This window comes from Pteropus vampyrus, unplaced genomic scaffold (assembly GCF_000151845.1).
Source record: "Pteropus vampyrus isolate Shadow unplaced genomic scaffold, Pvam_2.0 Scaffold98, whole genome shotgun sequence".
Taxonomy (NCBI): Eukaryota; Metazoa; Chordata; class Mammalia; order Chiroptera; family Pteropodidae; genus Pteropus; species Pteropus vampyrus.
Genome location: NW_011888879.1, coordinates 190,000 through 206,808, shown reverse-complemented (window position 1 = coordinate 206,808; position 16,809 = coordinate 190,000). Strand labels below are relative to the sequence as shown.

Below are 16,809 nucleotides of genomic sequence, written 5' to 3'. Positions count from 1 at the left end.
TATAGTGATGCTTTGATTGTACCAGCTATCACAGATTCGAGGGCCTGAGACATGTAAGGAGTTAGTCTCTTCTAAAATTTTTTAAAGGAAGAAAGAATGTGAAGAAGATTTACAAATCACCAGCAGTGTTCTGGAAAGGATTGTATTGCCTGTTGCTCTGTAGGTATTTTATGGAGATTCTCGCCAGGGTCATTTGGCAGTGCCATGAGGCAGCAAAGTAGAAGATGTCTCATTACTCTTTGGGATCTTGGAGCTTTGATCTTTGTTAATGTGTTGGAGCCCACTTTATCCTCATTTCTCCAGGTTTTTACTCAATTTAAGACTGTCTGAAGGAGTCCAGTGAGGGTCACAATATAATATCAGCTTTATTACTCATTACATGATGGTGCCATCCTCCCCAAGCGTAGACTTTGGCTTCTGGGTCATGAACTATGGCCTACTCCTAGGCTGAGAAGCTGGAGCTGACAAAGCAGAGGGCTGGCAGGCCTGCCACACATGGATTCTGAGTGTCACAAGGAGACAAGTAGCTGAAGCCCCCTCTTCAGCTACTAGGGCACAGGCATGTTTGAGAGGCCAAGACACACAGAGTAGATTCCCTTCGCTCTTGAGATACCTGCTGGTGGCTGATCAGTCTAGGGAGGTGTAAGTGAGAGGGATTAAAAAAGGGGTCAAAAGTATTGATTACTTTTACTTCTTTCTGGGGGTGGATAGGCACCACTTTCTCTCAGTGGAAACTTCAGGTGTAGAAGGATAAGTGCTGACCTCGTAAAAACTCTTTATTGAAATAGAGCTTTAGAGAAGTACTCTGTTCTGCCAAACCTGGAGTCCAAGTGTGCCACTTTGAGGGGGTTGTGGAATTTGCGAGGTGTGGTCCTCTGATTCTATTGCGGTTTATTGGTTAAAGCAAATCACAGACCTGACCAGATTCAAGGGGAGAGGACTAAACAAAGCATGAATCCAAGAAAGATTCTCTACAAAGGTCCTCTGTAAAAGATTGCTGCAGAACGTGATGCGGTTAGGAGCATTGGTTTTGGTGTTTGTGATGGTTAATTTTATGTGTCAACTTGGCTGGGTTATGGGGTGCCCCAGATACTTGGTCAAACATTATTCTGGGTGTTTCTGTGAGCATGTTTTTAAATGCATTTAGCATTTAAATTGGTAGACTTAGTAAAGAAGATTGCCCTCCCTAATTGGGGATGGGGTGGGGCTTAATCGGTTAAAAAGGCCTGAATAGAATAAAAAGACTGACCCTCCCATGAATAAGAGGGAATCCCTCCTGCCTGATTGATTTTGAGCTGGGACATTGTTCTTTTTCCTGGGTTTGAACTGAAACATTGGCTCTTTCTGGGTCTCAAGCCTGACAGCCTTTGGACTGAAATTTGCACCATCGGCTCTTCTGATTCTCATGCCTTCAGACTGAAATTTGATCTATACCATTTGCTCTCTTGCCAACTGCAGTGTGGGGGACTTGTCAGCCTTCATAATCACGTGAGCCGATTCCTTATAATAAATCTCTTTACGTACATATCTCCTACTGGTTCTGTTTTTCTGGAGAACTCTGACTAAGTACAGCTGTGACTAATAGTCACAGCTTTACTAGTTGCATGACATAAGAAAAATGTCCTTCAATTTGCTAAGCCCTCTTTCAATAATTACAAAAATGGGTTAATACTAGTGCCTGTTGACCTCATGGGGTAATGATCTAGTGACTATTAATGCATATTGTTCATGACGATGATGGTGATGATGATGTCTTCTTCATCAATGAAGAATGGCAGATATCCTAACATTTCTCAGTTTAAACTCTCCAATATCTTGTATCCAGATCAGGCCAATATTGATGCAGTCTTGGGAGATTTGTCCATGCAGTGCGTTACTTCCCTAATTCAGTTTTGCTTGGCTTCAAAATAAGTTTTCATTTACCGAGTCTGGAAATACTAAGTAATCCCAGAGTAGTTTATGTTTGGATGTTTGGAACACACGTCGCTCCATTTGGCTAGAAAGTCTGTTTCACTTCGCTAGAGCCCTCTATTTGGCATTCTTAACCGGAAGAAATGTAGCCAACCACCTGGAGGAGTTAAGATGCCTTGCCTAAGCAAAGTTGCTGTTACGAGTCCTTGCACCTGAACTTATGTACTTTTTTTCAGAAGATTCCCACTTTCTGAGCTTGTCTATTGTTATGGCAGACATATTGCTGAAGGCATGGTGGCAAATTGACTCAGTCTACCTAGATTCACTTCTTTATTTTATTTAACAAATCTTCTCTCCCTTAGAAGCTACCAGCTCACTGAACTGCAAGGGAAGACTAGTTAGGGGAGACCCCAAACTTCTCAGTAGTGCTATCTCAATCTTTTTCAGTTTAAGTTGTCTTTTTGGGTAATTCAATCTCTCTCTTGTGTTCAGATGCCAATTCTTCCTATCGCATTGCTTCTCTCCAAGATGGTGTGTGGGTGGAGGTAATCACTTACATGACCTCTGGGGCCTTATTTTTCCTCTCTAGTTTCTTGGGTCTCTGGCATTGACCCCAGGTAGGCTGGTCATTGGGTGATCAGCTTTTCTGTGGGGCTCAAGTTTACAGCTGGTCTTTGGATTGAACAGAACTTGCTGCCCTTCTCCAACCTAACACATTCTCTCTCTCTCTCTCTCTCTCTCTCTCTCTCTCTCTCTCTCTCTCTCTCTCTGTCTCTGTCTCTGTCTCTCTCTGTATGTCTCTCTCTCTCTCTCTCTCTCTGTATGTAACTTGATCTAATCTAGGCTCTCACTGGCCTTGCAGCTCAGCTCTTTTATTTGCCTAAACCCCCAAGTTGATCTTAGGCTTGGACAGTTTGACAAAACATTGCCTTTGTCACCTCACTTCACTATGATAACCATTTGCTCATGCAACTTCAGCAGCAGTGGGGCAGGGAACTTCTGAATTCTTTGCAGACCCCATGGGTGCTGAGGGAGGCTCAGTAGTGCTAACACGGGCCAGATTTGCTGTGTAGCACCTTTGAGTCACCAGTGTGGTATGGTGTTCTCTCCAACCCGAGTCTCAAATGAGGATCCAGGCACAAAGTCTCCTCTCTTCTGTCCCTTCTCCTGTCCCTCCTCCTCTTCTATTATTCTGTGGAAGCAGGATTGTTATAGAAATAGGTCAGCACACTAAGTTTTAAGAAGTAAGAGATGATAGTTTGCAAGTGAGGGAAGAGACAAAACATTGCAAAGACTGACAGGAGAGCCCAAGCATTTAGAGGAGAAACCATTACTTCTACCCATGTCAATATTTCCTGAGGGCATCATTGTGTCACAAGGTAGAATCATAATATATGATGACGATAGTGTTAATGTTGACTTGTTAATTAAAGGTCTTATTATACTTAATGTTTTTATAGAAAGGCACATAAATCTTAGGTGTTACAAAGATTTTTATAGAAATAGTCTGATTTTAGTATTTAACGGAATAAGAAGGAAACTATGTAATATAATGATTAAAAGCATGGATTTTGAAGTCAGACCCACATTTAAATCCCAACTCTAACCTGCTATAAATGACTGTGTCCTCAGAAGCTCAGTTTCTTCATGAGCAAAATGAAATCCATGATACTTCATTCAGGAAAGTAATACTGCCTCACGAAGACTGTTGTAAAGATCAAAAACTCTACCTTAATATATGATAAAGTACGTAGTACAGAGCCTGACACAGAGCAAATGTCAATAAATGGCACCTATCCTCATTAATACTTGGAATATAGCTTATGTGGAATCCCTTAGTTTTGACGATATATGTGAGGTATTTGTATGGGTAGTCCCCAACCTATAACATTGTGTTTTGGAAGGTAATTTCTAGTCCTTTATTTGTAGTTTATAAACTGAAGATAATCCAGAACATGTTCTTTTTCAGCCAGCCAGCGCTGGGTACACGCGTATGTGCTAGGGCAGCGGAGGGGGGAGGAATTTCTTTCCTGTTGGAGGTAGATGGTCTTCTGGCTAAGATTAGAATTCTTCCTTCCGTTTACTCAAGTCCTTGGCCAAAGAGAGAATACCTAGACCTTCTATCACACAGTGAGAACCTTGTTTGCCGGAAGCTATTCTCTTTGCGTGGGTTAGTAGTGAAAACTATTTTGCAATTTTAAATTCTATGATGAGAAATCCTCCGAGTGGATAGTCATTAGGCCAATGATTCCAAGCGTATGGCACTTTCTATTTTTCTGTTTCCTTTCTAGAGACAGTGAAGATGCTAGTGGACTTGGTTTTTCCCAGATGAGACTGTAGGTGAATAGGCACCCCTGGGACAGTGGGAATGCTTGAGGAATGGTGAATACATTTAAAGGATGACCAGAATACTTTTTATGAGAAATTACGGTGATATCTGGAGCTTGAAATATATCCTGCTTTCATTTCTTAGTAATGAGAAATTTAATCAATAACTTAATCTTTTCTGATTACATTCATTAAAAATTAATAGTGTACTTATTTTTATCAAAGTAATATATTCTCATGGTTAAAGTAATCAAACTGAAGAGCTTATAAAGAAAAACAACTATCCTTTGTCCCTTTGCCCATCCTGCTTACCAGAGGCCACATGTTCTAATTTTAGCTGTTTCTCTTCTTATAGTTTCTTCCACATCTCTAAATAACATGCATCACAACTATTTCTAGATTTATCAATTTTAGACATTATCTTGTCACTTCTGTTAATTTAGCTGTTTTTAGCTCACTTTACTTACTTTCTACTCCCTCCTCTTATGATTATAGTGCTCCTTTAATGGTTATTTTTGCAATTTTAAATTATTAATACCTTTGCTTTTATTATATCAGCTCTAGATACCATCTCATGATTGTTCTCTTTTCTCTCTCTAAGCTTATCATTTGTATCTTTATAGTGTCAGAATCGATGAGGTTATATTCAGATACTTATAATGAAATATTCCATGCTTTGAGTATATGTTAGTTTTAAAAACTGGAAATTTTACGGTGTTTACATTATTATGACAATAATGTGACATGCCATATTCTGCTTTCCCCTCTTGCACAGCTTTTTTTTGATGCTTCTAATTTCCTCTCCTGCCCCCCAAATTAAATATCTTTACTGAATTTCTATGTTATTTATCCCTAGATAACTCTCTTCGGCAACTTCCGTTCTCTGAACCATTCCGTACTGAATGCTTTCTATTAGTTTTCTTCCCTGCTTTCTACGTTTGGAGCCACTTTTTCCCTCGTCCCCATGTTGTCTTCTTTCTTGCTTTTATTCCCTCAGTTTTGCCTCGAGTAACTTCCTAAGAAAGGGTATATGGACATAAATTTCTTAGCTCTTTGCATACCTGCAAATATCGTTATTCTACCCTTACGCTTAATCGTTTTAATTTTTAAAGTCTTCTGGCCTTTTCTCATGTTGTTCATTGTGTTGTTCCTATTAGGATGCGTGTCTTTCTTCCTCTTGGATTGATCCTCTGTGTCTTATTTTTTTCTTATGTATCTTGTCTCTTTCTCTTTCTATCTTACAGTCTGTGAGACTTTATTAATGTTGAATTTTTAATTATTACTCCCTTTCAATTTGAAGGAATTTTTGTTTTATTCTCTTATGATTTTTTTTACCCATTTCATCCTAGTTTTGCTTTATGGATGCAATATCTCTTGAATTTCTTCAAGTATGCTAATTAGAGATTTTTTTTCTCCTCTTTAATCTCCCCCCCCCCCCCCGCCCCCGCCACTTCCACTACTGACCTATGGATGTTGCCTTTTTCCCCTTAAGAACTGGATCTCTGAAGGTGGGGTGTCTCCTCTCACATGCTTGGTGTGCACCTGAGGCGAGGTGTACCGAGGGCCTGGCGCACCTGGGGTATGTATGGTCCGTGGCTCCACCTGGGGCGTGAACCCAGGACCTTCTGCGTGTAAAGCAGACGTGCTAACCCCCACACTATGGAGCCACTCCTATTAGGGATTTTTTTAAAAAGTTCTTCTTTGCTTCCCATATTTTTTCTGCTTTTTCCGTAGTCATTTTTTTCTGTTGATTTTTTACTATATTCTTATTTTGTGTGTATGTGTGTGTGTGGATTTTTACCTTTCTCATTTATTTACTTTTATTTTAGTGAAGCATAGGATAGGAAAGAAAATAAACACAGGTAGCTAAACCATTATTTATAACTGGCTGTTCTTCCTTCTTAGCACATAATCTCAGTGGGGCATTAGCCGTGAAAAAGTTCACTCATTTTTTTTCCCTCCTACTCTAGATCTTCTTAGAGGAATTAATTATAGCCTTAGGAGTCAAGAGAAATAGTTAAACTGACTAGACTTTATATACACTTAGGCGTAATTTAGTGATTTTTGCACTTCTTTTTAAGGCTTAGTTGCTCAGTTCAAGAAATGTGAGTTTATTCAAGGAGAGAAGACCTACATGAAGGGTTATTCTGTCTCCAGAACAAACTCAAAGACCTTAAGCCTGAAGACCCTTCCTTGTCTGGTCTTTAGGCTCATCATCTCCTTTCTGGCTTCTCTTTGTCTATCTACATCGGTCTGCTATGTGGTCCATGGTTTACTGAATATATTAAGTCCACTGTTGAGACCTACTGCTCAGGAAGATTTCTTTCAAAATATTACCGCTCAATGACAATGTACCTGGTCACCCGAGAGCTCTGATGGAGATGTACGATGAGATTGATGTTGTTTTCATGCCTGCTAACACAGCATCCATTCTGCAATCCGTGGATCAAAGAGTAATTTTGACTACAAGTCTTATTATTTAAGAAATACATTTTGAATCTATGGCCATGCCACCCTGAACATGCCTGATCTCGTCTGATCTCGGAAGCTAAGCAGGGTCGGGCCTGGTTAATACTTGGATGGGAGACCACCTAGGAAGACCAGGTGCTGTAGGCATTTAAAAAAAAAATACATTTTGTAATGTGATAACCACTCTAGTACTGATTCCTCTGATAGATCAGGGCAATGTAAATTGCAAACCTTGTGGAAAGATTCACCATTCTGGATGCCATTGAGAACATTCATGATTCATGGAAAGAGGTCAAAATATCAACATTAATAGCAGTTTGGGAGAAGTTGATTTCAACCTTCATGGATGACTTTGAGGGGTTCAAGACTTCAGTGGAGGAAGTAACTGCAGATATGATGGAAGGAGCAAGACAACTAGAATTAGAAAATAGAGCCTAAAGTTGTGACTGAATTGTTGCAATCTCAAGACAAAACTTTAGCAGATGAGGAGTTGCTTCTTATGGATGAGCAGAGAAAGTAGTTTCTTGACATGGAATCTACTCCTGGTGAAGATGCTGTGAAGACAGTTGAAACGACAAGAAAGGATTTAGAATATCAAATAAATATAGTCGATAAAGCAGTGGTAGAGTTTGAGAGTTTGACTACAAGTTTGAAAGAAGTTCTACTGGGGGTAAAATGCTATCAGATAACATCGCATGTTACAGAGAAATTGTTCATGAAAAGAAGAGTCAGTTGATGCAGCAAACTTCATTATTGCCTTATTTTAGAAATTGCCACAGCCACCCCAACCTTCAGCAACCACCAACCTGATCAGTGAGCAGCCATCAATATCGAGGCAAGACCCTCCACCAGCAAAAAGATAAAGACTAACTGAAGGCTCAGATGGTAGCATTTTTTAGAAATAAAGTATCTTATTTAAGGTGTGTACATTGTTTTTTTGTTAGACATAATGCTGTTGCATACTTAATAGACTACATTACAGTGTAAATATAACTTTTACAGGTACTGGGAAACCAAAAAACTCATGACTCATTTTATTGTGACATTCACTTTATTGTGGTGGTCTGGAACCGAACCCATAATACCTCTGAGGTATGCCTATATTTGGGAGAGACAGAGGGAAGAACTGGTTGTAGATTTTCATGAAAGCATGTTTATAAAATTAGCAAGTTTATAGATTAACTTCATGAAAGTTGTGTTTATGTTGCTTTTAAATAGATCAAGGCATTCTCAAGAACAGATTACCATATTTAGTTATTCCTCCTTTTTCTCCCTCCTCTACTCCTCCCCACACAAAGGGATGGTTACTTATATTGTGAATAAATTGTAAATGCTACACTAGAACAAAATTAACCTCCCAATTAAATGAGGACATTATTCGTGACCATTATTTCACTCTACGTAGTATGCATATATAAACAAAACCCCATACAGCTTACAACAAGAAAAGGGTATGGAAGGGTATGTGCCTGTTATCTCTCTCTCCCTTCCTTCCTCCCTTCCTTTCTTTTATTCCTTTTCAAAACGGGTGACTATTCTGTGCAGAGGAGACGGCCAAGCTAAAATAATGATTACATTTTAGTTCTGGTGTTATTTGCTTAATTTAAGGTCTTGAAAGAAAAGACAGACAGTTGATTTCCTTAGTATAAAAAGTATCAAAGACTTTTGATCTTCAAAACTGTGGAAAGTGGTGAGAACACACTAAGCAGCCAATTTATTTGGCCTACTTAATCTCTGCAACAGAAACGAATGGTGAGCTGGTGCTCTGTGAAAGAGCTCAGACATGTGGCTACAGAATCTCAAAATCAGCAAGAAGGTTTTTGACATTACGAGCATCTCGATCAGGCTCTACAAAGCTCTAGTATTAAGAGGAGCTAGTCACTTCCTTGCCAAGTGGAGGGCTCTCTTTGGTATGAGTGTTCCAAGAGGCACTCAGCTGTTCCCTTCCTCTTCCTCTTCCTCAGCTGTTCCCTTCCTCTTCCTCTTCTCCTCCTAAGATGGGCAAATGCTAATCAGGGTCAACAAGGTCAATTTGTAGCTTCTGGCCAAAAGACTGACAAGCCTAAGGTGCTGGATGGAGCCCAGAAGAAATGACTTTGGGTTCTCTCTTGCTCCATATTACCAGAATAACTTTCATTGAGATGAAAAATGCAGACTAAAATATGTCTTATGGGAATCACTGGATTTCTTCAGGATTCATCAGTCTTGGGGGTGGTAACCTAAGCATTTACATTCAACATATTTACTCTAAAGCAGTGGTTTTTTTGATATTCCTCGAAGAGCCATTTTCCTGTTCAAGAGATTGTTATGGAGGGAAGCAAAATATCAACCTGGCTTGGTTGATATTATATATGTCCTCATTGAATCTCAACTAATGTCTTGCCTCATGGGCCCTTTTTTTCTCCTCCTCCTCCTCCTTCTTTTTTTAAACAGATACGAATTTCGTGTTGGGGAATGCCCAGATAGTGGACTGGCCTATCGTGTACAGCAATGATGGATTTTGCAAGTTGTCTGGCTATCACAGGGCGGAAGTGATGCAAAAAAGCAGTACCTGCAGGTATTTATGATCGGGGCTGTTCTGTTGGACAATCCATTGCGGTATCTCTAGAAAAAGAAAGTGGCTTACTCAGTGTGAGAATCGCCTTCCTCCCATTCAGTGTGTATTCAGGAATGTTTATGATGATGCCACCTCCAGTTCACACACTGTGCGGAGAAAATCAAAGACTTAAAACATGGTTCCCACCACCGATGAACTTGCAGTGAGGTGGCAGGAAACTGTAGAAAAACTCAGGAAAATCATTTTATCTATAAAAATGTGAACTCAGGAGTTTATGAGGTATGAGATAAAATTTAACACGAAAGTTAGAAGATTAAATATAATTAAGTCAAATTTATATGATTAAATTAATTTTAAGATTTATGGTTGTTTTAGAAGAATAGCTACAGTGTTGGAGACAAGGACTTTGTTCATAGAACATTTCATTGGGAAAACAGAAGAGAACCAATATTTTGTTGCCTTCTAATTTTTCTTACACCTCTCTCTGATCCCTGACTCAGAAGCTGCAGCAAATGGTGCTCGCAGTGTCGCTTGTGTATTTGACGGGGTTTCTGACCAGCAGCAAGCACCCTTGGGCCTTGGTGTTAGGACAGCTCTTTGAAAGCGTCTTCAAGGTGTGGAGTGGAACACGCTGCAGACCTTGCCTTCAGGGCCCTGTCAGAGTCTTGGCTCAGCTCTGCCTTTGGCTGCTCTCATTCCCGTCTTTCTTCAGAGTCTTCTGTCTTCAGTATGTTTGCATGAAGCAGCCTCATTTTCCCAATGCTGCCAAATCAACAAATAAACTCATCTATGAAAGGCGGAAAAACTTGTCTGCCCCAGGCATCATCTTTGGTTTTTAGAAGCTGCATTTTCATGCTATTAAGTCAGCCAAGTAACTAGATTGGTGCAAAGTATGAAATGTTTTGAATATACTATTTTCTTAAATTTTAGATTTTAGGGACTGGGAAATAGAAAGTTTAAGATTTCCCCCCTCTGTTCAAAGGTTTAGAAATTATGGCTCTTAAGTAGTACAATAGAATTCTCATATTCTTGGTATGCTTTGTCCTCTTAAGTGTCTATATCTGCATCTACATCTATATATGCACATTTACGGGAAGAAAATCAGAAAAATTTGCTAACTTAGCCAACTTTTCTTTTATGTACAATTCTAAGAAACTTTTTAAATTCTCTGAAGGTGTCCCTCTCAAGAAATAAAGTAAACATATGTAGTGCTAGCTATATTTCTCATAGCTTAGGAGCCCTTTTTGCTTAATTCTTGCCTTGGAGGCATCTGAAATCTAAAGTCTAGGAAAAGGGACTATAACACCTACCAGTAAACTACAGCTTGAAAAGTACATAAGATGAATGAAAGCTGCCTGTCATTATGGCACTTCTCTTATTTGAAGGCTCTATTTTACAGCCATTTGTTTTATCTTGTGAAGGAAATCGCCAGCATATATACCATCACATCACTTAAATGGAGGTCACTTATTTAGCAAATTAACTCCGAGAATGTGGGAGGAAGCTAAAAAGGCCTCTGAGCAACCAGCTAAATAAAATGATCATAGAGCTTAAGTTTTTAACCTCCTAGGAGAAAATCTCTTATTTTCAGGCAGGGCTGATTTAGCCTTGATCTATTCTTCTTTTAAAAGATAATTCAACAAGCTTGGTTATTTCTTTCCTGGTTTATAGGTGAAGAGCACAACCCAAAGGCGGAATGCTTCATGAGATAGGCGCAGAGGAACCGTAGACAATAACAGCTCTCGGTGGGCTGGAAAGGGACGTAATAATAGAAGTGCCAGAGAATTCATAAAAAGTAAACATCTAGGGCCCTTTTCTTGGAAATCGGAAGCCTGCAGTAAGCCCTGGGCTGTTCCAGTATCAAGCTAAGCATGGCACTTGACCCGGTGGTTCAGGAATTGCACTTGATAACCTCTCAGGTTCTTTTTAGCTCTGAAATTCTATGATTCTGTGATTGAAGTCATCAAGAAAAAGTTAGATTGCATTTGGCAGGCATAATTGTAGAAGATGCAGAGTATACTGTTTAGGATCCCATGCCTCTGTTCTACATTACCTAAGACTTGAGGACTGAGTAGTGCTGTTCTTCTTATTGTCACCTGAGGCCTGGGCTGGGCAGGGGAGATGCTCACTGGGCCCATGAGGAGTCTTTTTCAGAGAACTGTCTTTTCCAGCCCCATTGAGAGATGAGTTTTCTCCTCTTGCCTTTTGTTAGTGTCCTGTGCCATCCTTCACTCTGACTAGTTGAGGGTGTGTCTTGTTCCTAGAGGAACAAATCTCGATTTTCAGATGATTTTCAGTGTGGGGCCCAGCAGTTTCCTGCCTCTATCGAGAGCTAATACTAGTGGGTAGGAGCTTTACTCTCCAGAGTTTTCTCTAATTTTTTTTCCCCTCCTTAGTCAGCTTTTCTCCAAACATGAGTAGTAGGGAAGTGTATTAGTAAGAATTTGTAGGATTTTGTCATCTCAGTTTTTTTCAATGCTTTTCTTCTTCTTTTTTTCTCTTTTTTCTTTTTTGTTCTTTTTTTTTTTTTTTGGTGGGAAAATGGTAGAAAAAAGAGCTGCATGGACAGTGACTGAATCTTTTGGTTCTTTCTTTAGCTCTGTCTTAACGTTTAGAGCATCATCAAATTGCACCCCTTTTCTTGTTTGGCTGGTGACTTTTTATGATTTTTTAAATTTTGTTTATTTTGTTGCATTAGAAGGAAAAAAGTGGCCCAAATTTACTCTGCATCTTTCCTAAGAGTTCTTTCAGGATAAAGTTTAAATTACTTCACAAGGCTTATTAGGCGTGGTCTCCACGGTCTGGCCTGTGCTCACCTCTCTGTGTTATCTGCTGCAGATTTTCCCCCTCATTGTCTATATTCCAGACTGAACTACATACATTCAGGTTCCAGAATTAACCTCGGTCTCACCTCTGTGCCTTTGCACATGCCCATCATTTGCCTTGAATGTTCGTTTTTCTCTTTTTCTCAGCTCATATCCACCTGCTCTTTAGATCTTATTTGTTCTTACCTCTGGGAGGCCTTCTGTGGCCACTGGGACAGTGCTCTGTGACTATTCTGTATTCTGTAATTCTTTTTGCATTGGCCATCCTATTTCCTGATCTACTCGTTTCTAGTGTGTCTCTCTTATTAGACTGTTTTTGGGGGGCAGTGATGGTGTCTTGATCACAGTCGAATCAGTAAATCCTTTTTGAGTGAATGTTTTCTGTGTGTGTGTGTGTGTGTGTGTGTGTGTGTGTGTGTGTGCCTGTGTGTGTGTGTGTTCATTCCACATAGCACAGTTCTAGGTATAGACAGATATTGAACATATTCTGGTAGCATAATTAATATTCGTTAACCTAACTGGAGCTCTTTGGTTGATTTGCAGTTTTATGTATGGGGAGCTGACCGATAAAGATACAATCGAAAAGGTGCGGCAAACGTTTGAGAACTATGAGATGAATTCCTTTGAAATTTTGATGTACAAGAAGAACAGTGAGTATTCAGGCCATTCTGAACCATATCTTAATGTGCTTGTCATAGTAAAATATCTCCTCTTCCTCTGTTGCTGTCTTGGGTTTTCTTCTCTCCCACGAGCTAAATGTCGTTACTTAAAGCCATCGTGTGTGTTGGGATAAATGGTATGGATTGATGAGTTAGACTGTTCCTCACAGGAACATTTGAACTTGTCACTAACCAATCAAGTCTTCTTGATCTTTTTTTCTGCCAAGATTAGTGTTTTAGTGTTGATTTACTTATGGCGAGTTGCTGGCTTACACACTTGTAGACTTTACAACTTCTTAGGGGAAGAGATGGGACAGACACTCTGTCCATTTCTTCCTTGTCTCTATCTCCCACAGCACCTAGCACAGTAGGTAATACCAGCAGGTACCCAATTAAGAGTTTCTGAATAAAATTTTGTTCTCCTGGTGACCTCAGTTTTTTATCAGAGATGGTATTAATAGTCACAGTGCATTGTTAATTTGTATTTGTTTTGGCTACAATTACTTCCACGAAGTATGTTTAATGAAGTTTTAAGTCAATAGCCACATGTAAGTACAAAACTTGCTTTTCTCTTGGGAGAATGGAGATTAGCAATATTAGAAATATGGAAAGTGGAGCATATGGCTGTAACAGGGCTGCAGAGGTGTCAGAGAGTGCTTTTGTTTGTTTATTTTTAAAAACGCTATTTTGTTTGTAAAGAATCCTGTTCTTTATATATAGTATTAAATGGTAGGTTATAGGTTCAGTAGAACGTTTCCAAAATGGCCCAGATGGCATATGAGGACGTGGTGGCATTCAGAGTGATAGGTTTTGCTCTGCAAAGCAGGACATATGCTGCTTTTATCTGGAAGTAGCTGGGGCATTGTTTTCAGCCTGGCATGTTGAAGCAGGCACCCGAGAGGACTGTTGCGTCGCAGATGCTGATTTGAGAGATTAGCTCTGGGCATCTACAGATCCGAGAGGGTTGTTCCTGTAACTTTTATGCTGGAGACGTTACCTTGCTCCATCTCACTTTTTCAGCCAGGAGGTCTAGCTCCTACCCCATCATTTGGCATAAGAAAATTGAGATGAAAGACTATGAATAGCTCTATGCCAGTCCTTCCACTACGGGGAACACAACTCAACTCAAGGCAGTAGCTCTGACCAGGAGCATGCCAGCAGAGGCCTTCTCTGCACGTGTGCCCAAGCTAATGGCGTAAATGAAAGGTTTTCCATACTGGAAGCTTTGTATACTGAACAGTGTGGATTTCCTCATGACACAGAACACGGATTGGGTAGGTGTATCACTAAAATAATTCCTTGTATTTATATTTTGCTACAGAGGTTTTAAGCTTCATTAAACTGTGTGTTTAACTTGTCCAGATTCCACTACATTTGTTTGGCACAAAAGGGAGAGAGAAGGAAGCATAATTTAAATTGAGTTAGTGATTTCACTTGCCATTCCCTTCAGTGAGCATGAGCCCCAGAGTGAGTGTGAGATGGGAGAAGGGAGTCTGCTCTTCCTTCTGCGCCTCAGGACTGAAGGCCTTGTGTTGCATCTCATCCCATGAAAGGTGATTCCGGTGTTTAAAGTTGTGTACTTTAGGTAGACCTGGCCTCTGCACATCAGCCAGTTAGTTCAGCTGATGTTCTATAAAGTATCAGCATCTTTTCTCTCCCTGGAGGTTGAGGTGGGCTTACTGAGAGATGCATGGCAGCCCTGGCACAGGGCTGCACCTTACAGGTGATGTTAAGGCATTTTCAAGAGTAATTGTGGTCATATGCAATTTTTGCCCTACTCTTTGACTTTAGAAAATAAACTGGAGAGTATGACTCTACTCTATTTGAAAATGTTGATTCTCTAAGCCTTGTGAAGTAGGCATGGCTGATGTCATTTATTTCCATGGTATAAAGAGTTAGATAGTTTAATACCTTACCTGAGGTCATGCTCAGCCAGGACCTGGTTTCCAGTGCTTGTTCCATGGCCATTTTTCTGAGACTGGGACAGTGTAACTGTGAGTGCAAGACAGAGCCACCTCATATGGTGGGCCAGGTAACACACTGTATAGGGAACAGCTGGAAACCAGCTTGCTCCTGGCCTAGAATTGCATCTGTGCTGAGGGAGGAGCTTCTCTTTCTAATTTACACAGAGATATCTAGTGGACGAGCAGGGGTTCCACAGAAGGCTAAGCCTGAACATAAAATGTGAAGCATGAAATTGAGGCGGATAGTGTCAGTTTCTTCCTAGGAACCTGCTCCCTGCTCCCGACTCCTCCAAATCCCACCCTCTCCTGAGGAATTGAGAAACTTGAAATTATTTGTTAAGCTTGGGAATTTTATATGAGTTGCACCAAATTCTATGCTTTTTTTCAAGTTTTTTATTGACCAACTATGTCAGACACTAGACTTGCTGCCAGGGATGCGGTTACAGAAAAACAACCTCTACTCTCACAGTGTTTGCAGGGGTGGGGGCAGCATCCACAGGACAGAGCTATAAGTATTTTGATGGTGACACCACATGGGGGGTTATTTAACCCCAACTTATGAGGTCAGGGAAGGATGTCTTCCTAGAAGACAGGAAATCTATGCAGAAACTGAATGATAGGTATCAGGTAGGCAGAGAGAAGGGCAAAGAGTACCCCAGGCTGATGAAATACACAAAGGAGGGCTGACTATGGTGGTGACCACTGACTTGCTCTTTCCTCAGTTTGCCCGGCTTCACGCAGTGCCCAGGAAGTGGGAAGCACAGTGCTTCCTGTTTAGGAACTTCTTGTCTGGCCTGAAGTAAAACTAACCAAGAATCTAGTACAGAGCCCGACCTAGAAGGGGTGCTCAGCGAATGTTTGTTTGAGTGGCTTTGAACTTGAGATCAAATATGTGGTCACAGAAAGAAATCTAAATATGGGCAGTGAATACACAATGCAAAATATATATGACTTACCGTTGAATTGTACACTTGAAACTTATTGGATTTCATTAACCAATGTCACCATGATAAGTAAAATTAAAAAAAATAAATAAAAAGGTAAATGAATTTTCTTTTTTAAAAAAAGGAACTCAATAGTTACCAAGAAACAGATGAAAGAAAAGTATGTAATTCAGAGAGAGGGCATCAGAGCTGAGGACTGAGCAGCGTGGGGCTGAACTGACCTGTGATGGAGCGGGAGGAGCAGACTGAGCATCAGCGGGTGGGAGGAGAGAAAGGAAGAGGCAGAGTTTGCTTCTATTTTTAAACTTTGTGGTTCATTAGCTTGAAACTTTCATCATTTTTAGCAGTTTTGAGTCCCATGGGGGAACTCCCCCCTCCTTCTGTTGAGATTTTAAAATGTGAAATGTCATCATCTAAAAGAATGTTTATTTTTCTTTCCCATTTTTAAATTAATGCATTTTTACTGTGGAGAATAAAAGAAGGCATAAAGAAGAAAAATAGTCACCCCAAAGACAAAGATTCAGAGGAATACGACTATCCTCTTAACTTTTTGGTGTGTTTCTTTTTAGTTTTTGTCTGTGCACATGTTACATAATTGAGATTTTGACATATATGCAATTTGAAATCATACAATTATGTAATCTTTTATCACAAAAATATCCCCATTGTTAAAATTCTTCGAAAACATAATTTGGAATTTTATTAATACTTCTGTTACTGGATATTTATAAGGCTCGAATATATTTGTGCAAAGATATTTTATGGACATTGTGAAATCTTTCCTAGAAGTTGAGAATTACTGGGTCAAGGGATATGAACTAAGGTTTCTGGGACATTTTGTCAAATAGTGTTCTGGGAATCGAAACCCATTTTCAAGTTCACTTGAATATTATGAGCATCCAACTCTGTACCATGCCAGCATAAAACAGTATGATTCTTAAATTATCAAATTGCCTACAATTATTTTTTCGCTTAATGAGTATTTTTAATGTGAATGAGATTCAAGTATTTTTTCCTATTTACTATCCATTTGAAATTATACTTTTTAATGTTAATTGTCCAGATTCTTTGCCTGTATATTCTATTTAATTCTAGTGATTTTCTTACTGATATTTTACAAGCTCTTAATAAATTGTTTTGATTCTTTTTTCA

The 16,809-nt window shown here is 39.7% G+C and overlaps 1 protein-coding gene and 1 non-coding gene across 2 annotated transcripts in view; both read left to right on the top strand.

Moving 5' to 3' along the window:
- Nucleotides 1-16,809, top strand: part of LOC105294999 (potassium voltage-gated channel subfamily H member 1) — a 127,578-nt gene that overhangs the window by 14,597 nt on the left and 96,172 nt on the right. The window contains exons 2-3 of the mRNA XM_011364486.2: nucleotides 9,142-9,265; nucleotides 12,634-12,740. Of these exons, the coding sequence (XP_011362788.1) occupies nucleotides 9,142-9,265; nucleotides 12,634-12,740 (231 nt within the window). The remainder of the gene's footprint in view (nucleotides 1-9,141; nucleotides 9,266-12,633; nucleotides 12,741-16,809) is intronic.
- LOC111742676 lies at nucleotides 6,737-6,855 on the top strand. Its single transcript, XR_002781417.1, has one exon. It is a non-coding gene; the product is annotated as a 5S ribosomal RNA (ribosomal RNA).